This window comes from Trichosurus vulpecula, chromosome 1, assembly GCF_011100635.1.
Source record: "Trichosurus vulpecula isolate mTriVul1 chromosome 1, mTriVul1.pri, whole genome shotgun sequence".
Taxonomy (NCBI): Eukaryota; Metazoa; Chordata; class Mammalia; order Diprotodontia; family Phalangeridae; genus Trichosurus; species Trichosurus vulpecula.
This window is the reverse complement of record NC_050573.1, coordinates 243632279-243646677: the sequence shown is the minus strand read 5'-3', so window position 1 is coordinate 243646677 and position 14399 is coordinate 243632279. Positions and strand designations below refer to the sequence as shown.

At 39.8% G+C, this 14399-nt stretch overlaps 1 protein-coding gene across 2 annotated transcripts in view; it reads left to right on the top strand.

Moving 5' to 3' along the window:
* ANKRD29 (ankyrin repeat domain 29) overlaps nucleotides 1-14399 on the top strand; it is a 66976-nt gene that overhangs the window by 17645 nt on the left and 34932 nt on the right. The window contains exon 2 of one of the 2 annotated variants that reach the window (XM_036768656.1): nucleotides 8669-8779. In XM_036768656.1, the coding sequence (XP_036624551.1) occupies nucleotides 8669-8779 (111 nt within the window). Of the gene's footprint in view, nucleotides 1-8668; nucleotides 8791-14399 lie in introns of both variants that reach the window. The other variant, XM_036768666.1, reaches the window with a different exon arrangement.

Sequence of the window (14399 nt, the reverse complement as noted above, 5' to 3'; positions counted from 1 at the left end):
ATATATATATATGTTTATGTATATATATGTATATGTGAGTGTGTATGTATGTATATATGTATGTGCATATATATAAATAGAGAGAGAGAGAGCACAGGGTGAGTTGAAGATGAAGGGAAGATATCTAAAAGAAATAAAATCAAATTAAGGGATGAGAGAGGAATATATTGAGAGAGGGAGATATGGAGAGATAGAATGGGGTAAATTATCTCACATAAAAGTGGCAAGAAAAAGCAGTTCTGTAGGAAGAGAAGAGAAGGCAGGTGAGGGGGAATGAGTGAATCTTGCTCTTATCAGATTTGACATGAGGAGGGAATACCATACATATTCAATTGGGTATCTTACCCCACAGGAAAAAAGGAGGAAGAAGATTAAAAAAGGGGGATGATAGAAGGGAGGGCAGATGGGGGGGGGGAGGTAATCAAAAACAAACACTTTGGAAAGGGGACAGGGTCAAGGGAGAAAATTCAATAAAGGGGGAGAGGTTAGGAAGGAGCAAAATATAGTTAGTCTTTCACAACATGAGTATTGTGGAAGGGTTATACATAATGATACGCATGTGGCCTATGTTGAATTGCTTGACTTCTTAGGGAGGGTGGGTGGGAAGGGAAGAGGGGAGAGAATTTGGAACTCAAAGTTTTAAAAACAGATGTTCAAAAACAAAAAAAAAAGTTTTTGCATGCAACTAGAAAATAAGATACACAGACGTAGAAATTTATCTTGCCCTACAAGAAAGGAAGGGAAAAGGGGATGGGAGGGGAGTGGGGTGACAGAAGGGAGGGCTGACTGGGGAACAGGGCAACTAGAATATACGCCATCTTGGAGTGGGGGGGAGGGTAGAAATGGGGAGAAAATTTGTAATTCAAACTCTTGTGAAAATCAATGCTGAAAACTAAATATATTAAATAAAAAAGAGGAAAAAAATGCTATTTCAGGATTTGGGTGTATGGTCTGAAGGGCTGAGGTGGACAGAAATCTGAACCTCAACTTCATGGGGCATTACTATATTTTAGGAATTCTTAGATATAGAAAATCGGTTCTCTGACATTGGACATCACCCTCTCTTCCTGGATAATCTCTCCTCCCTAGGTTTTTGTGACGTTCCTCTCTCCTGGTTCTCATTCTCCTCGGTCTGACATCCTTCCAGACTGGACCATCATTTCTGTCCTGCTCACGAACAGGAGGTGACCCCCAAGACTCTATCTTGCTCTCCCTTCTCTTTTCCCTCTACAGTTTCCCTTGGTCACTTCATAAATTTCAATTATCTTCTCTAGTCGGATGATTCCCAGATCTAGACATCTATCCTTCCATTGCAGCCTGGCATCACGTAGCAACAGGTTGCTAGCAGCTACTGTGGCTGTGTAAAACCAACAACCAGCACACAGAAGGGCTGCTAACACAGGTTCTTTGATCTGCTTTACTAAGGAAAGTAATGTTCAGGGGTTAACAATCTTACTTTAATCCAACATACAAATATCATTCACTTAGTTCAGGAGGAAAAGCCAGCAACCTGAACTTCAGAGCAAATACAAACAAATTACAAACAGTCGCAATATAAACAGACCAGATCACAATTCATAGTTACCAGGAAAGCATCAACATCTGGGTTTACAAGCCAGGGGCTCTTAAAATGGCTGTCCAGAGTGCCACGCCACACATCCAGTGACTGAGAGCCCCAAGGGAAGATGCCAGCCTCTTGAGTTTATATATTCTGTTCAAGGTCAAAGGGCGTCACAACATGCAACTCACCCACATGACCTAAAAGCGTCACAAACATGCTGACTTAAACCCACATGGCCTAGGCTTTCCCTTGAGGTAAGGAGGCCATCAAAGACTCCTGATTTAATAAAAAAAAAAAGGCCAGACTCTTCAAGGGCACTTGATTAAATAAGTGCTAAAGGAGAAAACAATAAAAAAAAGTCCCACCTTAATTACCAATACACATCATCAGCTGCCTGTTGAATATTCCTACCTCAGTGTCCCCTGGACATCTCAAACATGCCTTCTCTAAAACCAAATTTGTTATTTCTCCCACTAAATACATTCTCCTCTAAACTTCCCTATTTCTAGTAAGGTCACTACTATTCTTCCAGGCGCATAACTTTATCCAGATTCATAACTTCAGACTCTTCCCTCTCCCTTACCTCTCATATCCAATCAGTCAACAGGTTATTGTTCATTCCATTTCCACAAAATGTCTCAAATTTATTTCCTTCTTTCCACTCACATAGCCTCTATCTTTAGTTCAGGCCCTGATCACTTCTTTCTCCAGCTCGTTTTACAGATGAGGAAACTGAGGCAAACATGGTTAAATGATTGGCTCAGGGTCACATGGCTAGTAAGTGTCTGAGATCAGATCTGAACTCAGGAAGAGGAGTCTTCCTTACTCCAGGCCTGGTGCTCTATCCCCTGCCCCACCTAGCTGTCCCCTCTTAACACTTGGAGGATATAATTAATTACTAGGAATAGCCTCGTAATTGGGCTTCCAACCTCTAGCCTCTCCTTTCTCCTAATCATCCTATAAACAGCTAGCAAAGTGATCTTCCCAAAGTAAAATCTGATCATGTCACTTCCCTGCACCAAAACCTCTAGTGACTCTCCATGGCCTCCAGTTTAAAATGCAAACTTCACTTGTTAATGAAGACCCTTCACAATCTGCCTACAAGCTAACTTCCCAGACTTAGTGCACGTCATTCCCTGTCACATAATCCTCCTTGTTGTTTCATGACCTCAGTCTCTCCATGCGTGGGAGCTGTCTGTCCCTCATGCTCGGAACGCGCTCCTTTCCCTCCTCAACCTCTGCCTCAGAATTCCTACCTTCCTTCAAGGATCAGTTCATATGTCTGTTCCGGTGGGAAGACTTTCCTTATTCCTCTTCCTCCTCAAACTAATTATGTTATACGTGTCAAGGTTCACAGGAGAAAGTGAAATCTTTAAGGTCAGGGACCTTTTTTTCATTTTTTTCTGTAGTGCCCCCAACACCTGGGCAGCGAGGGGGTATAGTGCATAGAGTGCTGAGTCTGGAGTCGGGAAGACTCATCTTCCTGAGTTCAAACCTGGCCTCAGACACTTACCAGCTGTGTGACCTAGGCAAGTCACTTAACCCTGTTTGCCTCAGTTTCCTCATCTGTACAATGAGCCAGAGAAAGAAATGGCAAATCACTCCATTATCTTTGCCAAGAAAACCTCAAATGGCATCACAAAGAACTGGACATGACTGAAATAACTAAACAACAGCTCCCAGAACCTAACACATTCTGTTTCCGTAAAGGTATTTAATAAATACTCATTGGATTGCATTATTGGCTTGAGCGTATCTTACAAGAGAAAGTACAGCATCTGTTAGTTTAATTGTGTATCTTATATTGGCCAGAATATAGGCAGTATTTTCTTCCCAAATCTGGCTTGTCTAAAACCAGAGTATAGACAATTATCTCATTTATTTTTTTCAGTGTTGCTCTCTATTTTTCCTTTCAAAGAGATTTCATTTTAATAGTGTCAACCTTTGAAGGCCAAGTAGATTGGGGCCAATACAGTATCACCTTTAGCATCAACTAAATCTTTATAAACCAGCAAGAGTCTCCATCCAAATGCAATTCAGGGTAAGATTTAGATTTATTGTAATGAACCATGGGGAGACATTATTTTCAAAACCACCGGTGCTTAACATACTTCAAGCTGTGGTCTTGAGGTCTGAAAGTCCAGAAATTATGATTCCACCTCTGAGAATGACTCCATTAAGGAAAATAACTTAATTTTTCTACCTCAGTTTCCTTTTGGTTAAGAAGGAAAGATGACTTAACCACATATAATGGTGAGTCAATATAATGTTTATGAAATGCTCTGAAGATATTAAGTGCCAGACATAAAGTGAGATGATAAATTGGAAGAGTCAAATGGCATCTCCTGGAAATTTTTCTGCAGATGACTTTTAAGCCTTCATATCATACTTATTTAAAAGAGTGCCTCAATTCAAGGGAACTTGCTATTAGATTGAAGCTAATGGTGCTTCATTTATATAAGCAAATTTATAATTGAAGTCCCCACACAATGCCAAATCTTGGTGCCTGATCCCCCCTCAATGGGGGTAAGCCTTCAGTTGCACAGGTGAGGCTCTGGATCCTCTTTTCTCTAGCCTCGATAATCTGTAAAAATTATAAAAGTGGCTTATTTGTATTTCTGCTCCCCTTCCTTCTTCTACTCAGCCTATGAATGAGTTGTTAATGTAGAGTGTGATGACCAAAAATAATGGCAACGGGAGGGCGAAGGCTAAGTAGATATGACCGGCCCTGTGTGGTTTGTTTGTTTGTAAGAACAGGCATATCCAACTCACAAAAAGTTGCCCACACCAATGGCATTTTGCAGAAACATGAATAATACATCAGGGCAGCAAGGTGGTGCAGTGGATAGAACACTGAGCTTGGAATCAGGAAGACTCATCTTCATGAGTTCAAATGTGGCCTCAGACACTTACTAGTTGTGTGACCCTGGGCAAGTCACATAACCCTGTTTGCCTCAGTTTCCTCATCTACAAAATGCTATATCCACTGAGCTGACCCTCCAAATGCTACCCTAATATTAGTCATGAAATCCTGCTGTAATATCATTTGCCTAATTGTGCATTTATTACCTTGCTGCTGTGGAACTCACTCTACCTGCAGCTTCTCCCTAACAATGTGCTTTTGCAAAACCGGTTAATGATGTTAGTCAAGGCATGCCTGTAGTTGTCATAGTTTGTTTCAATTTTCTGTGCAGGAGGGTTAGGCCATTGTGAAAATTCGGAAATAGCAGCAGAGAATCTTTTGACTTGCCAGGGACCCACCCAGGAGTCCTCTAAAATTGTGTGTGCATTGTACTATATGAAACAAAAATTCAGCAAAGATCTGGCACTATTACCTGTGCTGGCCACGGAGAGATGAGTGACTCAATTTACTTCCATGTCCCTTATCATTAAAATGGATATTGGTGTTTCTCCATAGTTCAATGACTTGGGTGAGGAGCATTGGTCCAAGACCCTCCCATCTTGGGGCAGTAGGAAGGGATGGAGGAGGGTGTGGCAACTTGGGAAAGAATGCATTTGGCATTTGAGGACAGCAGCTTACACCCCATTGTATGTAGAAAATCATCTTCCATATTGTTGTTCTATGATAAGCTTGAAGGCAAGAGGAGGGTAGAAGCAAGCACCTTCAGAAAGCCGAGTGACCTCCTGGAAGCTGTGAGAGCATGCCTTGCTCCCTCCTCCCTAAAGAAGGGAAAGGGGAGGTGACCTATTGCAAAAAGATGTCAAGCATTTCATAAAAATCAGTTCCTCAACTTTTGTAGCATCCTTTATGGACCAAGAAGTCAAGCCAAGCCATGAGAAAATGCTCCTAGGGCGTCATGGAAGATGAAATGGTCTCCCATTTCAAGAGCTTGCTACAAAAATAGCAGGTTTGCTCCTTACAAAGAAGTTTTCAAAAGTATTGTGGGTTTAAATGAGATGATAAAACATTCTAAGCACATGATCCAAAACGATCGTGTTTCCGTGCTTTGCCAGCAGCCTCAAGACAATTAGCCCTGATGAAGGGGAACCTCACAGTCCTCCTTTACCCACCCAGATGACTGTACCTTGGCTAGTTGGAAGCTCTTTATTAAAAAGTCATTGTTTAGAGATTTACAACAGTTAAAATCTGCCTTGCCATTGCCAACTCTCCCTATTACTAATAACTAAAGCAAATTAAACCTAGCTGGTACAAAAGCAGCAAATTATGTCGGGCATGACAAATTGGCGGTATGGATGCCACAAGTTCCGTTTCGTTTGAAGACTCCTGTGTTAAAATTGTATCTTGTTCTGGCCCCCCGACTACCTCCCTCTGCCACTCCTAGTCAGTATGCTAAGTTTATAATTAGCCAGTATAAAGGGTCAATAGCAGGAAGTAAGATTACAAAGGGGACCCCAGAAGTCACATACAAACTGTCCTAAAGATCAAAGGAGCATAATTTACAAATTGTATCATATATTAACCGAAAACCACATCCTGATAACATATGCTGAAGCAAGGGAAACCATCTATCAGGCTTTTTGGTCCTATGATATATAAATCCCAAATTCCAGACCTCCACAGTAAAGGCCAACAGATCACCAAATGGTGTTGATAATTTTGAGATGGTACGGACATGTTATCTTTAAAGTTTTACTGACAAAATGATTTGAATAAGTTAATGAACTAACCCCAAGGTGGCGCAGATAAGAGTTAGTCTATTTCCCCCAAAAAAACCTATAAAAATGAGACCTCAAACTCCTGCCCCCCGAACCATTCATTCTATCTCCATCTGGGTCCGTGCTGCTAGTATTCCCAATTGTAATCCAAGGTTATGTGAGTGATACTCTCTGCTCCTCCCCCTTCCCATCCTCTTCCTCATGCTGCCTGCCTACCTTCACCATCCATCCCCTGTCCCTATGCCATCTGCCTGCCTTTGCTGCTTCTCTGTACTTTCTGTACTGTTTGCCCCCACACGTTCTGTGGTTATTCAAGCATGATTACAGCCCCGTTTCTCACTGCCATCTCAGTCTTAGCAAGTACCCAAAGAACTGGGCGTGCCTCCCCTCATTTCATAATTTCATAAATTAATTATCAGTTTGACTCTTGAAAATGATGCTGACAATTTCAAGGAAGGCAAACTGTTAATCTCAAATGTGAGAGGTTTTTTTTTCTTCTTAAATCAGCCATGAAACTATTCAAAGCATTTTTGTAATCTGCTTATTACTAGACATTGTCCAAACATACACGGAAGCACAAATTCCTGTGCAACAAGGAACTAGACTTCTTATAGGTTCTGAGGGCTGCTATTGGACTTCTGGAAAGAAATGTTATCAACACTGAGTATCTCCACAAGCTTTATCCCCAAGTGTGCTTACATGGAAGGAAGCAGACATTCATTTTAGATGATTTTGTTTCACTACAATAAAATTGTTCTCATTTTTAAATCAGCAGACGTGGAATTTTCCAGTCACTCCCTCCGATTTGCACTTGAATTTGTGAACTGGTCCCTCAGAAGGTGGCTGACTACTATTCTTGGGCTGATTACTACTCTCCTTCCTTGGATTGCTGTCTTTCCATATCCATCTGTCCCTAGTGTATCTCTGTGCTCCAGATGCACACACTTCTAGACCATAAACTATATTATAAAGCAGCAGTCATCAAAACCATCTGGTCTAGTATTGGTTAAAAAATAGACAGAACAATGGAACAGACTGGACAAGAGAGAATCATAAAGAACTCAATAACACAATGTCTGATGAAATGTAAAACATAAATTATTTGGGAAAAAATTTCTTATTTGATTTAAAAAACTGCTTGAAGAAGGGGAAAACTGTCTGGCAGAAATTAGGCTTAGACCAACACCTTATACCATATTTCACAATGCATTCTAAATAGATATGTGACCTTAATATTAAAGATTATACTATAAAAATATTAGAAAGAGAAACAGATTATATACCTCTCCCAGCTATGGGTGGGACATGTATTCTTAACCAAATAAGAGATAGAGGTAATTACAAGAGCTAAAATATGTAACTCTGACTATTTGAAACTGAAAAACTTTTGCATAGACAAAATTAATGCATCTAGGACAAGGGAAGTGGTGGAATGGGAAAAAATGTATCAGATTTCTCTGATAAAAGTTTGGTATACAAGATATAGAAATAATTAATAAATATATGTAAGACTAATAACCATTCCCCAATAGATAAGTGGTCAAAGGATATGAACAAGCAGTTCTCAAAGGAATTGCAAAGTATTCATACCCCCATGAGAAAATGCTCCAAGTCATTAGGAATAAGATAAATGCAAATCAAAACAACTTAGAGTTTTTAACCTCACACTCTGCAACTGGGGGAAAAAATGACAAAAAAAATGGCAACTGTCAATGTTGGCGGGATTGTGGAATGATAGTTACATTAATACATTCCTGGTGGAGCTGTGAAATGGTACAACTATTTTGGAAAGAAATCTGGAAATAGGCAAATAAAGTGACTAAACATATCCACATTCTTTGAACCAGAGACTCCATTATTGGGCTTATACCCCAAAAAAATCAATAAGAAGAAAGTCCCCATAATCCAAAATATTTATAGAAACATTTTTGTGATAGCTGAGAATTGGGAACAATGTAGATGCCTGCCAATTGGGGAATGACTAAACAAATTATGGTACATGAATATAATGGAATATTACTGTGCTGAAAGAAATAATGTGTGAACTGATGCAGAGTGATGCAAGAAAAAAATATACTCAGTAACTACAATAATGTAAATGGAAGGAACAACTATACACCAAAAAATCAAAAATAAATGTAACAAAATCATAAAGATCAAAAAGAACTCAAATGAAGACATATGAGAGGAAACCAGAGTAAGGAGTTGCCACCTCAGATCACAGGTCTTTGGCGTATCAACTCAGATATCTAAGATTAACTCGTTATCACAGTCCATATTTCATTGACTAAGTATTGTGTATTGTAATTATCACTTGTTGGGATAGCAATCTCCTGGTGATGTTTAGAAATCCTTTCTTTTGAGCTGAGGTCAATGGAAAATATTATTTATTCTTCATGTGGAGGTGGTAGCATTACTAATGAGATTTCATGAATCATGTTATAAAATGCTGTTATTTTGTTCCAACAGAAAGAAACGCCACTTGCAAATGCTGCATTCTGGGCAGCAAGAAAAGGAAACCTGGCTCTTCTGAAACTCTTGTTAAACAGTGGTCGGGTGGATGTGGACTGCAGAGACAGTGTATGAACTCGGTATATGCATGGCAAGAGCACCTAACTTTCCCCATGATAGCAGGAGGCATTTCATGGATCCCTTTCAGTTCCCAGTGCTTACTTACATTTTCTTGTTGTTGTTGTTGTTTTTTTTTGCCTTTTTTTTCTTCCATACAGTTCAAGGATCAAGTATAGAAAAAATTTAAGACATTTTAAATCTAAGAAAAAAGCAGGAAAGGAGTAGTAAGAGCAAAACAGAGAAGAAGGGTCCCAAAAGGGAAGGAGGAGGGGGAGGAGAGAAGAAGCAAAAACAAATTCTAAGAGTATAAGGCAAATGGAACGCAAAAAATTTTGAACTGCAACCATGCAGGAATTCAGGACAGAAAGAGATTGACACAGAAATATATCCATTGCATGCTGTGTGTGAGTGTTAGAAAGCAGAACAATTAAAGTCTCCACCCATTCCCCTGGCCTTTGTTTTTTCTTTCACAAACATAAATGTGCTAATTGGCTATCTCAGAAAGGAAATAAAAATAGATATTACCCCCAATGGACAAATACCACTTAGCTTGAGTCTCACTCCCAGCTGAGTGCTGCTATCTATCTGTACTCAGGATTTTCATGCATCTTCAGTGACAGAGACCTTAGATGAACAGAAAGCAGTACTAAGATGTTATTAATTTAGGACATAGCTAAAGTTTTTTAAGTAATACTATTATTTTCCTAAAAGAAAAATATCACTGCTTGATTCAATTGCACTTGGCAGACAGGTGAATCCATTGCTAGCTTAAGAGCAGGTTAAATTTCCCCTCCATTTTAGTCATCCTGGATGCTTTTTTTCCCCCACTTGTTCTGCTGTCTCTGTTTTATTTATAGTTACTGGGCAACAGATCTAGGCTTATATAAACTTGTAAAGTTAGTGAGCTGACCTTTACTTCACACTTTGCCTACAATCCTTTTCATTTCTACCCGTCCTTCTTCCCAACACCTTCTTCAACACCCTTGGATAAGTAGTATCTTGTTTCTTCTTGCTTCTCAGGAATCTTAGTGTGCCTTCCATACCCACCCACCCAGACTTGCCCTCCAAGCCATCATCCCATGATCAGTACCTTTTCAACCACCTACACCATCACAGCCTTCTATTTTTGTGTCTCTTTTCCTTAGGATGCTCCCTATGTTAGGTGACAGTTGATTAATCTGATAAACTATGCTAATATGTAAATTGATGCCAGTGGGTTAATATATTATCCTTCCCAACAAATACCTTTTAATGGTATTAACCTTTAAGTTAATATTAACCTCTAAGTTAACATTAACGTTTAAGTTAAGATGACCTTTAAGTCATCTCTAAGAGGGTTGGACTAGGTGATCTCTAAGGGTCCCCTCTAGCTTAAAAATCCCATGAATCTATAAAACAATGGGGGGAAGGTAGAAGAACAGAGAGGCAACACATATTCAGTTTCTATATTAAAGCAAATGGAAACCAAGTGACACAGTAGATAGAGTGCTGCTCCTGGAGTCAGAAAGACTCTTCTTCCAGAGTTCAAATCTGGGCTCAGATACTTACTAGTTGTGTGACCCTGGGAAGTCACTTAACCGTTTGCCTCAGTTTCTTCATCTGTAAAAATGAGCTGGAGAAGGAAATGGCAAACCACTCCAGTATCTCTGCCAAGAATATACCAAATGGGGTCACCAAGAACATTACTGAAAATGATGCAACAAAATATTAAAGCAAATGAAATAAGAGACCCTGAAAGTGCAGTATGTTACTGACAATCTGTAGTGCCCAGACCCATTCCATAATAAAATCTCTCGCTGCTTCTTAGGGGGTGGGTATCACCTAACATTAAAACATTTAATGAACTTGTAACATTATTAAAGGCCTACTTCTTTCTCTCTCTGTCTGCCATTGTTGCAGGATTTAAATTTCACCCTCAGAATCGACAGCCAGATCAAGACTTCTGTTCTTTGCCATTACTTTGGGCCTGAGCTGCGCTCTCTGTCTCACACCTGAAGTTTGGGAGATTTCTTGGATAATAGCGCTATTATCTTAAACAAGTCATTTGACCACTGCAGACTTCAATATTGTCATCCATTAAATAAGAGAGTTACAGTAGATGCTCTCTGAGATCCTCTCCTGCTGTAACATTCTATTGCTATGACTCATGTCTAACCCTAATCTCTCTTACCCTAGCCTCTCTCCTTACCCAAGCACAGACAGTCCTACTAGATGGCTTTTTTGGAGATAATAAGGTTATGCTCCTCTTCGAATCACTTGGAGTGGAACTTATTTGACCCCTAGTAACAACTCCAAGTTTCCAGGAACATTTAGAAGCAGTTGGAATGCAAAGTCTTCATGGGCCCATCAATTCTTTTCTGATGGACAGTATCATAGAATTTACACATGAGGCTCCTCTATATACAAAATCTTATAAACTTGAGTTGCTAAGATATAGATAGAATAGACAGGCAGACAGACAGACAGATAGATAAATGATAGATAGATAGGTAGATAGATAGATAGACAGATAGAAAAATATAGGTACAGATATAGACATAGATATATGTATATATATATATGTAAAATCATTAATTATTGGTTTATGTAGATTGTTAGGCACATCTTAACACACTCATCACAAATATATACTTTTTTGTTTTCTTAGATTTATGAAATTCTATATATCTAGTTTCCTCCAATGGGTTTTGCTCAAGGGTAGGGAAATAGTCTCTATTGGATATGGTCTCTTGCTTAATTTCATCATAATGTATGAGGTAACATTTATCTGGAAACATAATACTTCCCCCAATAGGCTAGTATATGTATATGTTCAGAGTCTAGTCTCTGAAGGTTTAATAAGAGCAATCGAAGATTTGCAATGGTTAATCCATTAGCCAAAAGAATCAACTTTACAAGTTTAAGATAACGGATATAGGACTAGATGAAGAAGGTCTGGATGTATTTGTGTTTTATCTGATTGTGATAAGTCCAGTAAGAAAGCTAAAACAAGCCTAAATGGCATTAAGGCAGAGGGTCTAGGACAAAGGTCCTACTGTGCGCCCCCTGGTCGGACAACACCTGGAGTATCGTGTTCAGTTCTAGGTGCCATATTTTAGGAAGGACATCAGTAAGCTGGAGTGTGTCCAGAGCAGGGTAACCAAGATTGAGAAGGGCCGCAAATTCATGCCATGTTGAAGATGAGTTAACTAAACTAAGGATGCTTAGCCTGGAGAAGTCTTAGAGGTTTGGGGATTAGGAGTATAATAACTACATTCAAGTATTTGAAAGATTGTCTTGTGGAAGAGAGACTTGAGTTGTTGTATTTGTCCCCAGAGGGAAGAACAAGGATCAGTGGAAAGAAATTTTGGCCTGATGTAAGGAAAAAAATCCAATAATTAGAGCTATCTAAAAGTGCTATTTACTGCCTCGGGATAGCATCCTCCCTCCTGGAGGTCTTCAAGCAAAAGCTAGGTGACTTCTTGTGGGATTCTGTACAGATTGTATTCATGTACAGAATAGACTAGATAAAGTAACAAACATTTATTAAGCTCCTGCTGTATGCCAGACACTATGTCAAGCACTAGGGATACAAAGTATCTGAAGTATCAAAAAGCCCCTGCTTTCTAGGGGCTTACAATCTAGCCAAAGGAGGCCATGTATACATATATAAGCATATACAAATTAAATAGAAGACAATTTGAGGGAAGGGCGTTATTGGCTGGGAGGATCAAGAAAGGGTTCCCATAGAAGGGGGCACTTCAGTTGAGCCATGAAGGAAATGAGGGATACTAAGAGGAGAAGGGGAAGAGGGAGTACTTTCCACACGTGGGGACAGCCTATTCAAAGGCACAGGTAAGGGCGGCTAGATGACGGATACAGGGCAGGTAGGTGGGGCAGTAGATAGAGAGCACTAGGCCTAGAATCAGGAAGACCTGAGTTCAAATTCGACCTTAGACACTTACTAGCTGTGTGACTGGGCACATTTCTTAACTCGGTTTGCCTCAGTTTCCTCATCTGTAAAATGAGCTGGAGAAGGGAATGGCAAACCACTCCAGTGTCTTTGCCAAGAAAACCTCAAAATGGGGTCATGAAGAGTCAGAAAAGACTGAAACAACTCAACAGCAACAGCAAGGGAGATGGAGGACCCTGTATGACAGAAAATAAGAAGGCCAGTTTGTCTGGACTCTACTGTGCATGAAAGGAAGTAATGTGTAATAGGTTGGGACCAGATTGTGAAGAGCTTTAAATGCCAAGTGAAGTTTATGATTGCTCCTAGAATGAATAGGAAGTCACTGGCGCTTATTAAGTAATGGATGACATGGCCAGATCATCACTTTAGGAAAATCAGCCGTCAGTAGGATGTATGGGAATGGGGGGAGACCTGAAGCAGAGAGATTAATTAGATTAATTAGGAAGCCATTGGAATAATCCAAGCAAAAGGTGACCTAGGGTGGTATCTTTATAAGTGCAGAGAAGGGAAGACATGAAAGAAATGTTATGGAGATAGAAGTGACAAGATGTGGCAACTGATTGGATATGTGATGTTGGAGTGAGTAGTAGAAGATGACATCTAGGTTGTGAACCTGGGTGACTAGAAGGACGGGGTGATCTTGACTGAAATTGGAAAGTTTGGGAAAAAGGTGAGTTGGGAGAAAAAGATAATAAATTCAGTTTTGGACATTAGATTGTGAACTTCTTAAGAGCCGGGACCATCTTTTGCCTCTCTATGTATCCCCAGCTCTTAGCAAAGCGCCTGGCACATAGTAGGAACTTAATAAATGCTTCTTGGCTGACTGATTGATATGTTGAACTTTGTGGTGCTTATAGGACATTCAGAAATGTCCAATAGGAAACTGGTTATTGGGAACTAGAGCCCAGGAAAAAAGAGTAGGGCTAGATATATAAATCTGGAAACCATGCATAAAGATGATCATTAAATGTATGTGATTAAAAGAGATTATTGAGAAAGAATATAGAGAATTTTTAAAAAAAAGATCCCAAGACAGAGCTATAGTTAAAGGGTACGAGAGAAGGAGACAGAGAGAAACAGAGAGACAGAGAGAGACAGAGAGACAGAAGAGAGTGAGTATCCAGGAAGAGAGAAGGTGATCAACAGTGTCAAATGTTTCAGAGAGGTTAAAAAGATCAGAACTGAGAAAAGCCATTCAGTTTGGCAAATAAAAGATTGTTGGGGACTTTGGAAAAAGCAGGCCCACTTGAGGTCAGAAGCCAGATTGCAAAAGTTTGAGAAGTGAACGAGAGGAGCAATGGTAGAGATGAGTGTAGACAGCTTTTTCTGTAGACAGTTTGGTTGAGAAAGAAAGGAGAGATACAGGACAATATCTTGAAATGTCCTCAGGTCAGGGCAGCTAGGTGGCATAGTGGATGGAGCACCAGCCCTAGAGGCAGGAGGACTTGAGTTCAAATGTGACTTCAGATACTTGGCATTTCCCAGCTGTGTGACCCTGGTCAGGTTACTTTATCCCAATTGTCTTGCAAAAAAAGAAAAAGAAGTGTCCTCGGGTCTTGCTCAACTCTTGAGCTTTTGTGATTATTCCCAAAGGAATATTTTTCCACTGAGTTTGTGTGTGCACATTAAATTGTATATTATACCTACTAGGATCTGGGTAGATTTTTTAAAAACTAG